The sequence below is a fragment of the Sciurus vulgaris genome (genome assembly GCF_902686455.1).
Source record: "Sciurus vulgaris genome assembly, chromosome: 5".
NCBI classification, from domain to species: domain Eukaryota; kingdom Metazoa; phylum Chordata; class Mammalia; order Rodentia; family Sciuridae; genus Sciurus; species Sciurus vulgaris.
In genome coordinates, this window is record NC_136465.1 from 132,263,367 (window position 1) to 132,280,859 (window position 17,493).

Here is a 17,493-nt window from a genome sequence, read left to right on the forward strand (position 1 = left end):
TCATGGTACAGAAAACTTTTACTTAAAGTACCACATAGTAACTAGGCTTTGTGAATTAAGGGACAAAATCAAGTGTATTATATATGTAATCATTTATAATGTAAAACCCATTCTTAGTTTATACATTCTACAAAAAAATTTCTGTGTGCTGATTTGGCTCACAGATAGTAATTTGTCTACTCCTGAACCATTCATTTATGGCTACAGTATTCCCTTTAATATATATATGTGTCTGATGTATTCTTAGGTCTTTTTTGAAACCCTTGGTCTCTTTTTCATACTGATTCTATGTCAGAATACTGTTCTAATTGCTGTAGCTTTAGCTTTAAAAGACTATTTTAACATATTAGATAAAGTCTTATACATTCTTTTTGTCCATAAAAATGTTTTTGACTATTACACATAAATGCCAGTTTACCTCCCTTCAGAAGGATCTCCTTTTAATTCTGTTCTTTTTGCCTTTAAAACAAATAGGCTTTTGTAGTTGCCATTTTCTCTGTGTCAGATTGATTTTTTACTGATCTGTACAATATATTTATTTTATAATCACCTACCTTACAAAACTCTTTTACTAGTTTTTTTTAGCAATTGGGAATGTGGGCCCTGGAAATCCTGCTATATAAATTTCTATCTCAGCTTCATGATTTTCTAGATGTGTGTTGTAGTGTAAGTTACTCAATTTCTGCTTTATCTGTTTTCTCATCTCTACAACTGGAACAATAGTAGGTGACTCATGGGTAGTTGTAAGGATTGAATGGATAATTATATGTAAAACTTTAAGATGAAGAAATAATAAATATTGCTCTTAATAGGATTATTAATAACATTTCATTTGATTCTCTTTGATTTTCTAGGTAATTGAAATTATCTGCAAATGATTGTTTTCATCCTTTATAAAAGCTTTAAAAGAAAAAAATTAAGCATACTAAATAAATGGAATTTTTTTCTTTTTATAAGTAAAAAAATATTTTCAATTGTAATTGTGATAAAGGAAAATTACAGTGGTTAAATGAATCTTGAAGCCAGCTTAATGGAATATTAATAATGGATTTTATGGAGCTGGCTCAGTGGTAGAGCACTTGCTTAGCATATATTTGATTCTCAGCACCACATAAAAGTAAATAAATAAAATAAAGGTATTCTGTCCACCTACAAGTGAAAATATTTTTTTAAAAAGTTGATTTTATGTGAATTTCTTTGAGCAGAAGTAGTTTTGAATTAATGTTTCTTCAAGTAGAAATCATTTAATATCTTTTTCTCATGTTTGCAGAAGTGATTAAACCAGTTTCTTTAAAATCAGTACCTTAGTATCACTGAACTATGCTCTTAAAAATGTTTAAGTGGTTAAAAATCCAGAATTCCTGCTTTACTCTGTCCATATAGCATACAAGCTAACCATTGCTGCTTCATCTGTATGACTGTAGAGGCATTTAGGAAAATGTTCTCTCTGATATTGTGTGCTAGTTAAATTGGTAAGTAATTTTGTTAAGAGCTACTCCTTATTATCAAAGACCTTTTATGTGGTGCCTGCACGTTTATGTGACTTTTTATACAAAACTGTTTTTGATATTTTGAAATATAAAGTGGTATTATACATAATACAGATGTTATTTCGATAGTTGAACCAGATTAAGTAAATTATAGGCAGATATAAGCATATTTTCTTTGTTATAATTGTTTTCTTTTTGGTGTCTTTTTAGAAATAAAATCCAATCAACTTACAGGGTCTTTAAAAATATATATTTGCATTTTAATGCTTACACATTTTTTTTGTTTATGAATCTTTAATGTATTCATTTTGACGATTCTTAAGCATAACCATTTGAGACACACAAACTTGTGGGAATCTCTCTTGTTTTAATATATGCCGAAAAGACAAATGAGATGTACCACATACTCCTTACTTTTAAAAATCTCTTGAAACTAGAAGGAGTATGCTATGTGCTTATTCTGCCAGATCCTTTTGAACTCATATCTAGCTTTCATTGTTAACCTACAGCAGTTATAACAACTAAGATTTCTCTCGTGCCACTTACAATTTCAATATTTTTTTAAAATCTAGTATAAGCATACCTTTTGTCACTATCATGTTGTCATCATCCTTGTGATTAGTGTTTGTGTACAGGAGTTACCCTGATTAAATTAGCTATTGGCAGTCTTTTCTCTCTTGGGACCTCGTCACTTATTTTCCCCAGAACTTCCTGAGATTTTTTTTTCCTTCATTTCATCCAACTCTTTCCTAAAATATCTCACCCAAGAAGCTTTCCCTTGACCACTCTTTATAGATGGCATTAAAAAATACTATAACCACTATCCTCTAAATTCTTTCTGCATTTAAAAAAAAAAAATCAAAGCAGGGTCTGGGGGTGTAGCTCAGTGAGCACTTAACCTAGCAGGCTCAAGGCTCAATCTCCAGTACTGCCCAATAAATAAATAAATAAAATTATAGCAAGTAACATGTTTTTATATTGTCCTGTGTACTAGAATTTAAGCTTACCAGTGAAAGGGACTTCAGTTACTGCCATGTTCTTGGAATCTATAATATTTAGGAAATGGTAGGTTCTCAGTGAGTGTTAAAGAGAAGGAGGGAATGGATAATGAAAAGTAAGTTACTATTTGCAGATAGAATTATGAAAATCTCAAAAATCATCTTGTAAACTTTTAAAATAAAGTATGAATTATTTGTATGATGTCCGATTTTTATATGGTAATGATAATCTCATAAGAGTTAAGTGTAATGAAATAGAGTGTGCTCTAAAAAAATTGGAATTAAATGTTAAATCATTTGAGGGGAACTTTCAAAATCTCTTAAACTCATTGACATTCACATACTCTTCAAATTCAGTATTTTAAAGATAAAACCCTGATAAAATATATATAATTAGTGTAGATACAATTTCATCTTGTCTACAAAGCAATTACAAAATGTTTATTAACTCATTTGTCATCATCATCATCTAAAACAGTAAGAAAAACTTATGTGATACAGGTTGAATATGCATCCGAAGTGTTCAAGATCAGAAAATGTTTCAGATTTTGACATAACTTGCCTAGACTTTGGTTAAATATCCCTAGTTCAAATGCATGAAATCCATAATGATTCAAAATTCAAAAATTTTGAGGGCTTTTTTTATTTTTAGAAATTTGAATTAAGAATGTTCAGCCTGTGCTAGTGAGGATTTCATTTAAAAAATTTTTTTTAAAGTGAAAGAATAGCCAGCTTTTTTGAGAGAACACTGAGGTGACTACTGTGGAAATGTAATTAATAGATTTTGTTAAAAACAGATTAGCCATGCATATTTAAACACATTTAAGATGTTAATGTTTGAACCTCTCGTCTTTCCATAAAACTGTACTTTGATTCTAACTTGGAATTCAGGGAATATAATATAAAGATGTTCATAAACATACTTTTTTGGTAAAAATTTCGGTAAAAGTGTTTAATACTAAGGAATTAATTGCATTGATGATTTCACTAGTTTTACAAATATTCTTTATATGTAAACTTAGAAATATTTTAAGGAAAATTTCTTGAACTACCAAGTAAACTCATTTTATTATATCTAATTCATAAGCTGTCAGGTTCTATAACTTAGTATTTTTTTTTCCTGCCTACCCCTCTTGCTCCTTTCTTCTTTGTTCTTTTTAATGTATTATTGTATTCTTTCTATGCCTATGTGCTAAATTTCATTCTGATTTCAGTGGTTTCATTTTTTTTAAATTATCCTATTTTTAAAATGTTTGAATTCTTTCTAGATGTAGGATTCTATATGCATATACACATGCTTCCTTTCCCTTTGTTTCTTTGTGTGTATGTGTGTTTGTGTGTAGATAAGATGGAGTTTAAAAAATTATATATTTTCCCTGGAGAAGCAACGTAATTATAGGAATTTGTTACCATCATACATTTAACTATCATACAATGAATTTTAAAAAGATTATTTGAAAACTTAAATTATTTCATTAAAACATTTTTTTAATTGTCAGGGAATTTTTATTTAACAAAATTCTGTTGTGTTTTGAAGCCCCGAGGAAATAATTTCTTGACCAAATTGATTATAATGTTTCTTTTTAAAAAAATTTTAAATTTTATTTGTTCTAATTAGTTGTACATGACAGTTAAAATAGATTTTATGTGTGGAGGTACATTGTCAGAGGGAGAAATTTTTGAGAAGTGGTCACTATTAGGAAGAATAAGGGAGATGGAAGACAATACTTTGTTGTTATGGAGATCTGAAATAAATTTGCCTATTGGGCTGGGGATATAGCTCATTTGGTAAAGTGCTTGCCTTGCCTGCAGAAGGCCCTGGATTCTGATCCCCAGCAGCCACCCACCCCCGCCAAAAAAGCCTGTGATTAAGTTTTACAAATATTTTTTAAACAAAAATTTTAGACTATTTGAGTGGTCATGAATGTCAGAGTTGTATCTGTTAATAATGCAAATACTTTCTGAATGTAGTTCTAATTTATTGATTTACTATATTAAAGGATAAAGGAGTTCTTTGGATCAGGAAAATAAGTAATTAGAATCACATTATTAGTTCTTTTTGCTTCTAGGTTTTTATTTTAGTTTTGTTTGACTGTAGTGTATATTATGGATTTTCTGAGAGTTATGGAAGATGTATAATTATTATGATAGTTTCAGACTGAGAACACAATAACCTAACTTGTTGGTTTCATCATTCTAATTATGTGACATTCACTCTTTGGTTTACCTTTAGCTCCTCTAAAAACACAACTTCTACATCTTATTTTACCTGAAATTTGTGAAGAAAAACTTCATAGTTTAGCTCCTTGGGCAAAAAGTTATATAAATTTAGAGTGTTATTTAATGAATTCCCGAGTCTGAATGCCCCTCTGTTTGAGAAAGTGTCTTGCACTAAAAGGAAGATTAGATTATTAGCAGCTGCTGCTACAATTGATTGAGCACTTACAGTGTTCTGTGTCTTGTTTAATCTGTACTTCAACTCTATGAGATGGGTAGTGTTATTTCATCTTATAAGAAGGAAACTGAGGCTTCAGGTGTTTCATAGGTAAGTGGCAGAACCAGTATTCAAACCCCAATTACTTTCCAACTGTAAAGATGAACTTTCTCTGCTTATACTGCATTAGCTACTGTAATGTGTGTCTTGTTCTAACTTTTTTTAATTTTTTGTCAGAAAGTCACCTTTTTTTCTTTAAATTTCAGCATTTAAAAATAAATGCAGGGCTGAGGATATAGGTCAGTTGGTAGAGTGCTTGCAAGGCCCTGGGTTCAATCCCCAGCACCGCAAAATAAATAAATAAATAAAATAAAATTAAATAAATAAATAAATAAATGCAATTTTTCCGATGTCTGTTAACAGTAATCATTGCTCTGTCAGGATACATTTCTTGTGCATTTTCATTGCTTTCATACATAGCATTCCTGTTTTGTTCACATTCTTTGATTCCTCCATTTTTATTTGATTTATTTCATGAAATAAACTTTCAGAATCTAAAAATACATGCCATTAGATAGATTTTTATGAGAAATTATTTGCATTTTTGACACATTATAAAGCAGTAATTTTAACATGAATGTAGCTAATCATTACTTACTTTATGTGGAAGTGTTAAAGGTTATAAACTCTTTAAACTATTTTCATATTCCTGCAAAGTACTGTTTACAGACCTTCATGTAGTAGAATAAAGAAAATGATATTTAATATTATACACTATGGTAAATGGGTCACCCTATTACTCTTGGTCTCAAGTAACTGACCTTGGGAACCACAGCTTCTCTACCTTCATGCTGCTCTGCTCTCCTTACCTCCCTCCCATGCTGAGAGGGCTGATCTCTTGGCACACTTGTAACACATTTGTGCATCTATAATCTTCATGAGAAAGTAGATTAAATGTTCTCTAAAGTTGAAGTATTGAGTAGATGTAAATTTTTGAGAACAATACTTTTTTATTGTCCGTTTGAAAATGTTCACTTTATGGGTTTTAAGTCATGCATTTTCACCATTGTATTTGAAATCTTATAGCTGATAATGATAACAAAGTCATGATTTTTAAGCATTTTGTATATAAATCTTTTTCCTCTGTCACCAACCAAAGCATTGCTATATATTATGTCTCCTTTGAATCTTGTTCTTGCAATTTGGAAGAGAAACTTTAACATGCTTAATACAATACCTAAGAAAATAGTTTGACCCACAACTTTTGATCTGTTTTCTTATTAAAAATATATGGTCTGCATGATAGTGTAATTTTCTAGATTGTGCATCCTCTGGATTTGAGGAGGAATATTTATAAGGTTTGATACTTTATTAGAAAATTGATTATCATAAACACTGCTGTTTTTAGAATGGTATGTAATTCAACCCTATCCCTAGAAAGTCTGATGTGTGTTACCAGTTTAAAGCTACTGTTGCATAAAAAGTTTTGTAAATTAATCTAGAATAATTAAAACAGCTTAAAATATTTTGACACGAAAATAACATGAAATGTATGTTGTAAACTTCATTGTTTTTCCTTTGGGTTTTCTTAACCGTGGTCATTGTCATCAGGATTTTCCTTCCCTGGAAACCGCAGTACAGCCCCTGTAGATCATTCTCTCTTTTTTTTGATTCTCTTCTTACCACCTTCTTCCCATACCCTGACTGGTTCAAAAGGACGTAAAGTACTGTTAATTCTGCCCCCCATATATTTTGTTTGTAGTCCCCTCTGCTATTCTAGTTTGATATCTCACCATTTCCATTTCTGTTTCTGTGCTAGGATTTGTCTTTCCAAAGTTCATTTTGATCATGTAATTTCCTTGCTTAATATTATTTTTCTCTTTATTGTCATCCTTGGTAACCATCTTTGTGTGGCATTTAAGAAGACCATTTGCACTCTGACCCCTATTTTTTTCTTTTTTTCCATTCTTACATTCCCTGAAGGGATGAGCTTTAACTCCTTTACTAATTATCCTGTTACCTAGTCACCACAGTTTCTTATGTTTTCTTCTCATTGTGTCACCGATCTTATTCTCACTGCATACTCTTGACCTGATAGACTTTTCATCTATATTCTCTTCAAATGTTACCCCCCAACAAAAAGTTTTACTGATATCTCACTCTTATGCAGAATTATCTTCTCCAGTGATACCTCATGCTTCCTTGATAGCATTGCTGCACTGTGCCTTAGAAAGTAATTGTATAACTCATTTTCTTCTCCCACTAGATTATAAACCTCTTGATGACATGGCCCATGCCTTATTTAATCAAAGTGTTTTGATGGTTGTCTAATATGAATCAGGAAATACATATGTACATTTTTGTTTACTCAGCTTAAGTATCTATATATATAGTGTTACTCCACTACTATGTCTATAAAGAAATGTAAAAATGAATGTTCTATATGACATACCTTCATTTATATTCTACTAGGAAAAAAAGACATTGATGCAATAAATACATTGTACAAGTACCATGAAAATCATATCATACCAACAAACCATACGAATCTTTTATACCTTGTCTTTGTTTTTATATGTATTGTTTACTTGTCTTTTGCTCTTGTATCATCTCTCCACTTTTATGAGTGTGTATGTATTTGTTCAGTTTTTCTCCCAATTTGATACACATAATTTACTTGTGTGTAAAAATCAGGGAATATTCTTATAAAGTATAAAACATTCCTATTTAGAATTTGTCTAATCTTATCTAAGAATCAAGTCATTTCACTTATAAACTTATAGAACTGATTTTTTTGAGATGTTATCTGTTTTTATTAGATTTGTTAGCCTCATTTTTTAAAAGGAAAGCAATAATGCTGTTTTAGTTTAGTATAATTTTTAGAAAACTTGTATTAAAAATTATTTCCATTTGCTCAGTTTGTGATTTTATCTAGTTGTTGTTATCACTTAAGAAACATGATTACATGTTTATGTGTTTTGAAGAATGAGAAGTGTGGGTTAGACTATGACTTCTATGGTGTGGTATACAAGATTTGTAAAATATAAATGCAATGCTCTGTACTCTTTCTTTATGCTCTAATGTAATTAATTTGTTTCTAGATGCTGGCATCACCATCTACATCAGGTCAGCTGTCTCAGTTTGGGGCAAGTTTATACGGGCAACAAAGTAAGAATTTCGTATTTATTCTGGGATGCTTTATTTAAAAAGAAAAAAAAACTACTACATAAAAAAACAATGAATGCTGCCCTTGTGGGTTTATTGTAGGGCTTAGCAGTAAAGATTCTTAATTTTCAGTTTTCTTTATTTTACTTACACAGTAAAACCTCATTATTTCAGACCTGATTCTAAATTTGTTATTACTTGGATATAGCATAGATTGAAATTTATTTTGATATCTTTTGTATCTAATGATCCTTTGTAAAGTATTGTTGAAATTTTTGGTAAACAAAAGTAGATATTCTACTTTTCAATTAGAGGAAGTTAAAAAGATATATATATATTTTTTTTATTTGGTTGATTTGATAGATTGTTTTTGTTTAGCAGTATTTCTTCTTTTGCTTTAGGTCTTTCTGGTTATAGTATCCAGATTTTTGACCCACGTTTATTTTTTTCATTATATAAGATTCTTCTTTTTAAAAGTATTTAATACTTTTAAAGCGCTTAGCATAGTGCCTGGCGCATAGTAAGTGCTCAATAAATGCTAGCTATTATTGTCACAAAATTTTTATAAAACTCTAAATTAGAAAATATCTTTATTTTTGTAAATTAATTTTCCAGAATGCTACATATTACTAAGATTTTATCATCTCTAGTATCAAAGATCTGTTGATTTCTCTTTTCTGTTAATAGCATCTCTGTTAATGAAAGGGGGGGGGAGTTAAAAGTATTATAAATTCCCACCAAAGATCATAGGATAATTAATTGAGTAACTGGAGTAGACATCTGGTGACTATTTTAGCTTCAAATAAAAATCATTTATTTGATTTGGAGCTCTTCTGTTATAATTAGAAGCAATGTTTTGATAGGTGTCAGAATAACTTGTTATTATCACTTTGCCTTTCACATTGATTTTAGTTTAGTGGGAAGATAAAACTTATTTTGTGTTCAAGAGTTGTTTCCATCTATTTTTTTTTTCCTATCTTTTGTGTCTTTCTTCTTTTGCTGTGAAACACAATTTTGCTAGTATAGGATTAGTAAAGTAATTTATTAATTCTTTATATGTATTTTAACAGTTTTCCTCTAATTAATCAAAAACATTTACAAAACTTTTTGTTAGCTAAAAAGGGTGTTGCTTATTTATCCACATATCCTTAGCCTAGGTGTTGGGATCTTGTTACCAAGTTATTAGCCTGTGCTTTAGTATGACTTTTACCCTTCATACAAGACTTACACTAAAATACATAGCTATTGAAAACTATCTTTTATTTAGACAGAGGAACTGCAATGATCTAATTTTTCTCTCTTTTTAAAGCCCATGGTTTATCACTGCAGGCAGTATATACAGAATGGAGAAAAATTACAATTGAGAAAGTAAGGTTATTTTATAAAGAATAATGGCAGTGATCAGCTATCTGGACTTTGAAAATTCTAAGCTTTTTAATCTGTTGATGTGTAATTATAATTGGGCTAAGGTACAGAATAGATTTGGTTTGAAATACAGTAATATTGGTATGATGGACACTGACGTTCAAATTTAAGTTAAACATTATATTTCTTGCTAATAATATACAGAGAATAATTAGTGAACAAATTTATTTTTTCTTAGAAAAAGTGTTTTCAAAGAAACAATATATGGTTTTCTTTTGGACTGTAGTATATGGGATGGCTATATTCTTATGGATGAAGCAACATTTTGAATACATAGCTTACTTTTACAGACTGACATTTCAGGTATTAACCTACTGAAAAATTGAACCTTAGGTTAACAGGAACTGAACTGTTTTGGGTCAGGGTACAGTTGTTTTCCAGGGAACACATTTAGAAGCTGTAACTAGTGAAAAAAATGACAGCATGGGTTGCTAGTTACTTTTAGATTCAGAGATTCTAGAGAGCCAAATGGATGATATAATTAACTGGCAGGGAATATGAACAAATACATTGTCAGACAAGAGAATACAAACTGCTTTGTGGGACTTGAAGGTCAAAATTTTAGGAGTCTTAGCTAAGTCAGAATGATAAAATTTGAAGGACTAACTTTATTGAAAGATGAAGAGATTGGAAATTATTAGGTGGGATAGAATATAATTCTCAGAGCAACTTATCGTATTTGCACATTGAGATTATTATGACCCAGAGCTCTTTTTTTTCTCTCAAGTGCTTTGAATACCATCTTTAACTCTGTTCATGTTGGCAAAGTTCAGTAGGGTTTTGTGCTACTCAAATGTGAGGTCTTCTATCTGTTGTGTGTTCTTGATGATTAGAAAAGTTAAGAGGTGGAAGAAATGGAAAAGAAAGAATTTATCCTCTCCGGAACTGAGACTTAATAAAAGTAAAACAAGAAAGGGAGTTCCTTTTGGAGTGGGCATACAACTACTTACACCTACATTTTTGCCAGATTTGAGTGGAAGGATTGTGTATCACATGAGTACCCTGAAAATACTGGCTGATGTGATCTCAAATTCTGGTATTTATGATTGTATCCAAATGTGTAAGTAAGTTAGCATCCCAAGGGTTCATGTGAATAGTCTGTGCCAGATGATAACTGTAGAAACCAGTGAACAGTGTTCAGTTGCATAATGTTCTCTATTTGCTTTCTTTGAGTGTGTGTATAAGATTTGAGCTATGCCTTAAGTTTAAAGACCCCTGTGCTCCCCAAACTGTCTACTAGATTGGAATGAATGGGAGACAAGGAATTCATGTCTCTTGGATATCAAGTGCATTGAAATTGAGTAGTGGTTTAGTTGGTGTGACCTTTTGTTATTTATGAATAGGATTTAAAACATTGTAGGATTAAAGAGAAAGGACCCTACCTTTATTTATTGAGTGCTTCCTCTTTGTGTATTGTCTTATAGTCACCTGAGTTAACTAGCTATCTGGATGAATCCTTTATATACATTTGTATCTGAGTTCTCATAAGGACCCAGGCCTTTAGTATTTGGGAGAAGAAATAAATCTTTCTTTCTGGGATCTGGACTCCTGGGTTGGGAATGGTGGCATAGTTTCATGCTTCCAACAGACATCCTTTTGACCTTTTGTTTTTAAGAACTCCTTTGTGAAGGCTACTTGATTTATGGAGAACTAGAGCACAAGTGGAGTGACTCAAAAGTGATGCTGCTAACAATGTAAATAAATAAATGATAAATTTTGGTTGCTTTAGGACTTTGTAAGACACTTTAACAGAAACTTAATACTTGGTAATTTGTTCTGAATATTCTGGGAAGCCTTGCTTTCAAAGTACATGTTATAGTGAAGAGATTATGACATTTATATATAAAATATCAAATAACAGCCTGTGAGGCTAGTATAAAAGATACTGTGTAGAAAGGTATAGACAGTATTTTAGAGTTTGGGGAGAAAAGCACAGTAAGCTACAATGTTAGGGGAAAATTCCAAAATGGAGGTAGGAATTGAATTTGTGACAGATACTTACTGAGTGCCTACCATACACATTATACTATAGCTTGGTGTAGAAGAGACCATTTTCTTTCACACTGTGTCTGGACAATGTACATACTGCTGTGGTGTTACACTGCATTTATTTTTGCATGTCTTTGTTGCCTCCCTGTCCTTAGTGCTCTGTACATGACATGTACTCAGTAAATATTTGTTGAATGCATGATGAGTCATATATGGTTTCCATATATAATCTTAACAGTGTAGGTACACAGATGGTTTCACTATAGAGTAGTAGAGTGAGAACTTAGGAGTTTTCTGGTATTTCAAAGGCAGGAGTAATCATCTGTCTTTGAGAATGGTCAGGAAAGGGGATTTACAGATGAGGTCACGTTTGAAATTGGTTTTGACGAGACTCTTGAGTAAAGTTGTTTTAGCAGTGGGAACAATATCCACAGCATGGGATAGATTTTGGAGTGGTCCACTTTATGAAGTCAAGGGAAACTCAGTAGGCTATTAAATTGATTTCAGCCAAGAAGTACAATCTTCTCTTTTCTATGAGATTCATCTCAAGATCTTTGCTACTTTCCATATTCAAGAGCTTAGCTGTAGTATAAAGTTTTGCCCTATAAAACATCTATTTTCTGGTGAAAACCATCACTGCACTAGATGATATCATTTATCTTCACCGTTAGGAATACCTGTTGACATCCAAAGGTATGTTTTACCAAAAAAACCAAAAAACAAAAACAAACAAGAAAGCTAATTTTTATTGGGTATTTACTGTGTATCAAATGCTATTTTAAGTACTTCATGTAAATTTATTTATGTTAACTCACTTAATTTTTATAATTCCTGGAGAGGTTAAGAAACTCTGGCCCAAGGTTATATAGATGGTAAGCAGTAGAGCTAGAAATGCGTTATTTTTAAAGTAACTCTATGAATATGAGTTGAGAACAGCAAATTCTTTGAAATCTGTAAGCTGTAAGCTACATACTGCTGACTGAATATCATGACCCTAGAGGGCCATTTGCACATAGTAGAAATTACCAGTGTTAAATCCACAGATGCCAAGAGTCTACTGAACCTCCTACTAAAGATAGTGTGATAGAATTTATTCATTAAACAAGTATTTATTATTTATTGAGTAACTACTCTGAGTGTGATATTATTCTAAGAACTCAGTAAGAATATGGCAAATAACGAAGTTCCTATTTTCATGGTGCTTACATGAAGCACCATGAAAGACAAGACAAGGAACATGGAGGCACCTGAGTAAATCATTCGTCTGGTAGTAAATACTATAAAAATTGTTAGGTGAATGGGGTAAGTGGGTAGGACTAATTTGTTACATACAGATACATGTCTGAGGAGGTACTGTTTGAATGGAAACCTGAATGTTGAGGGTGGGAAGTCCTTGGAACAATTTGGATGAGAACCTTTCAGGTATAGGAAACAGCCAGAATGATAATTCTAATATAAGAATGACCAGGCATGGTGGTGCACACCTGTAATCCCAGCAGTTCAGGAGGTTGAGGCAGGAGAATCACATATGCAAAGCCAGCCTCAGCAACTTAGCAAGGCCCTAAGTAACTTATCGAGATCCTATCTCAAAGTAAGATATATTAAGGAAAAGGGTTGGGAAAGGTGGCTGAGTGATTAAGAATACTTGGGTTCAGTCCCCAGTACCAGAACAAAAAGGAATGTAAGACTGAATTTAATGTGTAAAGGAAGAGTGAGGGGGCCAGTGTAATGAATGAAGAGAGGAAATTAATGAGGTAACAGGTTTCAGATCAAAGAAAGTCTTGTAAAGATTTGATAAAGAATTTGGATTTGTTCTGTTTAATGTCAAAGATCTTAAGATACAGTTTCATTCTTAATATAACTTTTCTGTATAGAAAGTGTACTGGGTGGGGAAGAAACATGTTGCTACTGTACTATAGTAGATTGGGCAAGAAAATAGGGTGACTTGGACTAGTGATAGAGGTATTGAGAATTGGTCAAACTTGAGATATTTTGGGGATCAGCATAATTTCTAGTTTGAGACCTGCATTACTTTGTAAATGAGCATTACTAATTTATAATGGCAATTTAGGTTGAGGAAGAGTGCAAAATATATGTGAGCAATTGCTGTTTCACAGGTAAAGATTCTGTAGAATTCCTATAAAGATCTAGCCAGATCTTGCTGTTTCTGACTACAGGAACATCTCATAGTTGGAGATGTTAAAGCCAGTTAGCTCCATCTTGTCTCTCATATCCTTAGCACCTGAAAGGCAAGCTTGCTCCTTTTTTTTTTTTTTTTTTTTTTTTTTTGAGATAGGGCCTAACAATGTTACCCTCTCTGGCTTTGAATTTTTGGACTCGGAAGAGATCTTTCTTCTTACTCAGCCTTCCTGAATAGCTGATATCACAGGCAGTGCCTCTGTACCTGGCTCACTTGACCTCATTTTCATACACTTGTCATTGTCTTAGACATCTATACCCACTTGATTCTGCACCACCACTACCGTGAAATACATGGTTAAACCTTTTTTTAAAAATTATTTAATTAAACAACTATCTCTTATAGGAACCCTTTTCTGATCTGACCCACTCTATTCCTAAACCTGAGTTAGTAGTCCCTCCTACATATACTCAAACACACTATACAAACTAAGTGGAAACACCTCAATAACAGCCCTTATTTATTTCTAAATAGGCCTTTGTATCTCTGTAGAACAAGAGAAGGGAAAGTAATCTTAGTGGGAAAATGATATGAATAATAAAGGTTCAGGGACAGATTTGAGGAGGCAAATTAGGCAAAGGAAAAAGATTACAAATCAGATCTGTAGTATGTAAATAGCAAAGTGTTAAGGTTAAAGAAAAAAATATTTTGGTTTTGAGAAAATTTTAAAAAGACTTAACTGTGATTGGACTTAATTGTATGGAATAATTGTTCTCAACCATGGCTACACCATTAGAAACGCTAAACTCTGTTTAGAAACAGAGTTTTTCAAATTCTCCCCATGAATTACCCAGATTCATACTAAATCACAATTTTGTAGAGATAGGGGAACCCAGACATTGAAATACTTTGGGTAATGGCAAAATTAGCAAGTGATATAATAAGTGGAAAGCAATATTGATTGTAAAAGGGCTTTGAAATTCAAGTCAAAAAGCTGGATCATTATTTTTATACCTTATTGCTTGGGCAAGTAACTTAATGCCTGGTTTAAGTCGTCATCTGTAATTTGGTTGTATGTTCTCTGAAGTTTATTTTATCACTAAATCCTTTGAATTTAATGAAGGAAATTACAAAATGAAATGCTTTTATGGAGAAGATTAATCAGCTAAGTGCAGGAGAGGTTGGAGTTAAGAAGACATTGAAATAAAGCCCCATTTAAGGCTGGTGACCTTTTTTTAAATGTGGTTGTAACACTGAGTTTCTATAGGAAACTTGATGCTTTGAGAATGGAAAAGGGAACACTTCAAGCTTTCTTGTCTCAGCTAGGGATTTCTTTCCTCCTCTCCCTAATAAAGATTTCAGGAGATTTCATTTAAGTAAGAGTCTTCAGGGATTTGGTTGCTATGATTGAATTTTATTAATGTAACTTGTATAATTAATGTTGTTTGTCTCTAGCAAAAGATTGAATTCAGGATGGCACATCTTGCCATAAGTATTTAAGAGACATATTATTAATCATTTGGTGTAACACAGATAATTCATTAGGTCATATTCTTTAGGGTTTCTGAAAAAATGACCAAAAAGAAGTTCAATTAGATCTTTGCTTAGCACCTTGCCCAATAAGAGGTAGGAATCTATTTAGGGTATGTTCATGTAGTTATTGTAAGAGAAAAAAAAAATTAATGTAGAATTACAACCATTTTAATCTTTTTTTGTTTATTCTTTTATTCCTTATAAAAATGGGGAGAGGATAACTACCTTCCCCGTAGGCTTATTAAAAAGAAGAGAAAGAGGACTGGGGATATGGCTCAGTGGTTAAGCATCCCTGGGTTCAATCCCTGGTACAAAAAAAAAAATTAAAAAAAGGAAGGAAAAGAGATGAAATAGTGTGTTTGGTTATGAATAGTATGTTTGGTTTTGAAGTGCTCAATAAATTTTTATTCTATGGCCTCCCATTTATACGTATGATCATGGATATATATTTATATATATAATATATATTTTTTTCTGTTGTAGTTCTTTTAATCTACAGTTCAATCTTTTGACTTCTTAATCTTTTATTAGCTTTGGTATTCTTGGGCTAATACTTGGGAATGATGTTGTGTTAATTATACTAGTAAAAGATGAAATTTTTCCCTACCTTCAGTCTATCCAATTCTTATAGTTTGACTCAAGTAACTCACATTTAATAACTTAGTTTATTTTATTCCCTAAAAATAAATCATTGTATGTTCCTTCTTCAATACTATTCAGACTTTATTGTAAAAACTTCAATTTTAAGTTAAATTTAAAATAACCCCATTATTAAGTATTCAGGAATTGATCCAGTTTGTAATGAGGTATTTTCTATTTTGATCTTTTCATATCTAGTTCAACAAAATGAACTCAGACCTTTGAATTTATTATTTGTTTTTATGAAGAACGTGAATTTGAGGGCTGCAATAAAACATTATTTTCTTTATTTCATAGTCTCCTTCCCTCTTAGCACTATGAATTAATTCAAGCATGCCAGTTCTTAATTAAATAGCCTATTTCCTTTTTCAGAACTATTTTTGCTCATGTTGATAATCTCTAAAATATTTGTGAAATTATAAATTTTCATTATACAGCATAGAATTTGTATAAAAAAGTTAAAGAGGATGAATCTCCATGAGTCTTTTGTAGGGTTTATTGTATGTTAAAAAGGGAACAAATGTTTACTAGATTTTTGGAAAATCAATTTTTGGGAATGGGTAGTAGGGTGAAAAAAGGAAAGGAAAACTTGAAAGAAAACAGGTATTAAGATGAGAAAAAAATGAAGGGAAGGTATCAAGAGATGGAAATTTGGAATGAGTTTGAGGTGGAAGAAGTATATTCAAAAGAAAAAGCAAAAAGAAAAATAGATGAAAATTGTTGCAATTCAGCAGGCTCTGATCAGTGCTAATCTAGGGTTGTCCCATCTCTCCTAATCTGCCATTTAAAGAACACTGGGCATTAAGAGATCCAATTTCTTGTCCTGGTTCTTTGTGTCACCTTGGAGAGGTCAGTTAACTTATCTGAGACTCGGATTCCTAATCTGTAAAATGTAAACATTGTGGTAGGTGATTTCAGGATCTAAAATAGTGTATTTTATAGTGAACAGTAACTGTGGGAAACACACTCATAGGAAATGGCAACTATGGCTGACTTTAGGACAGCATGTTTGGGGAGTAGGATTTAAGGTCCCTGAGGCTAGGAGCCTGTTCTTCACTGCTAACACGGTCCATCACTCAGAAATGTTTGTTGAATGAGTGGTGCATATATGTGATTTTGGCTATATGTCATGGAAACACCGAGAGGGCCTGGAGGAAAACTGGTATGCTTGAGGAGGGGAAAAGACCAATTTCTTTTGAAGAAATCTTAAGTAGGCTGATTTTTAATCTCTTACTCCTCCTTATTTTGTCCCATATTCAGAGAAATTGGCTGTAACTAACAGAATCCTTCCCTATGGTCTCAAAATTTTAAGAGTAACCAAAACACATGCGGTGACCAAGTCCACATATAATCTAGGCCAGTTCCCTTTGTGTATCTGGGAAAGTGACACATCTTCATGCCAATAAATTTTGTAAAGATGTTGGAAAGAAAATATTCATGGTATATATAGAATTGTATTCATTTGAAGGTCATAGTTTTGAAATCTTCAGGTCTTTGAAATTCTTAGATCCAAATTAGACCAAAAGGGTGTGGGTGGGTGACTAGCACTAAAGTCACCTACTTACTGATTAGCTCTTCCCCTGTCTTACTACTTTCACTTAACTTCCAACTCAAAATAAATTCAATTGACCAATGCCCCATTCTTCAGCAGACTAGAAACAGAAAACATTAAAAATGTGG

The 17,493-nt window shown here is 32.0% G+C and overlaps 1 protein-coding gene across 7 annotated transcripts in view; it reads left to right on the forward strand.

Annotated features, from left to right (window-relative positions):
• CNOT2 (CCR4-NOT transcription complex subunit 2) overlaps positions 1–17,493 on the forward strand; it is a 98,341-nt gene that overhangs the window by 58,008 nt on the left and 22,840 nt on the right. For 6 of the 7 annotated variants that reach the window (XM_079142395.1, XM_079142399.1, XM_079142396.1 and 3 more), the window contains one exon: positions 8,024–8,090. The exons of the other annotated variant lie outside the window; for it this stretch is intronic. In XM_079142395.1, coding sequence (XP_078998521.1) covers positions 8,024–8,090 — 67 coding nt within the window. The remainder of the gene's footprint in view (positions 1–8,023; positions 8,091–17,493) is intronic. 7 annotated transcript variants of the gene reach the window in all.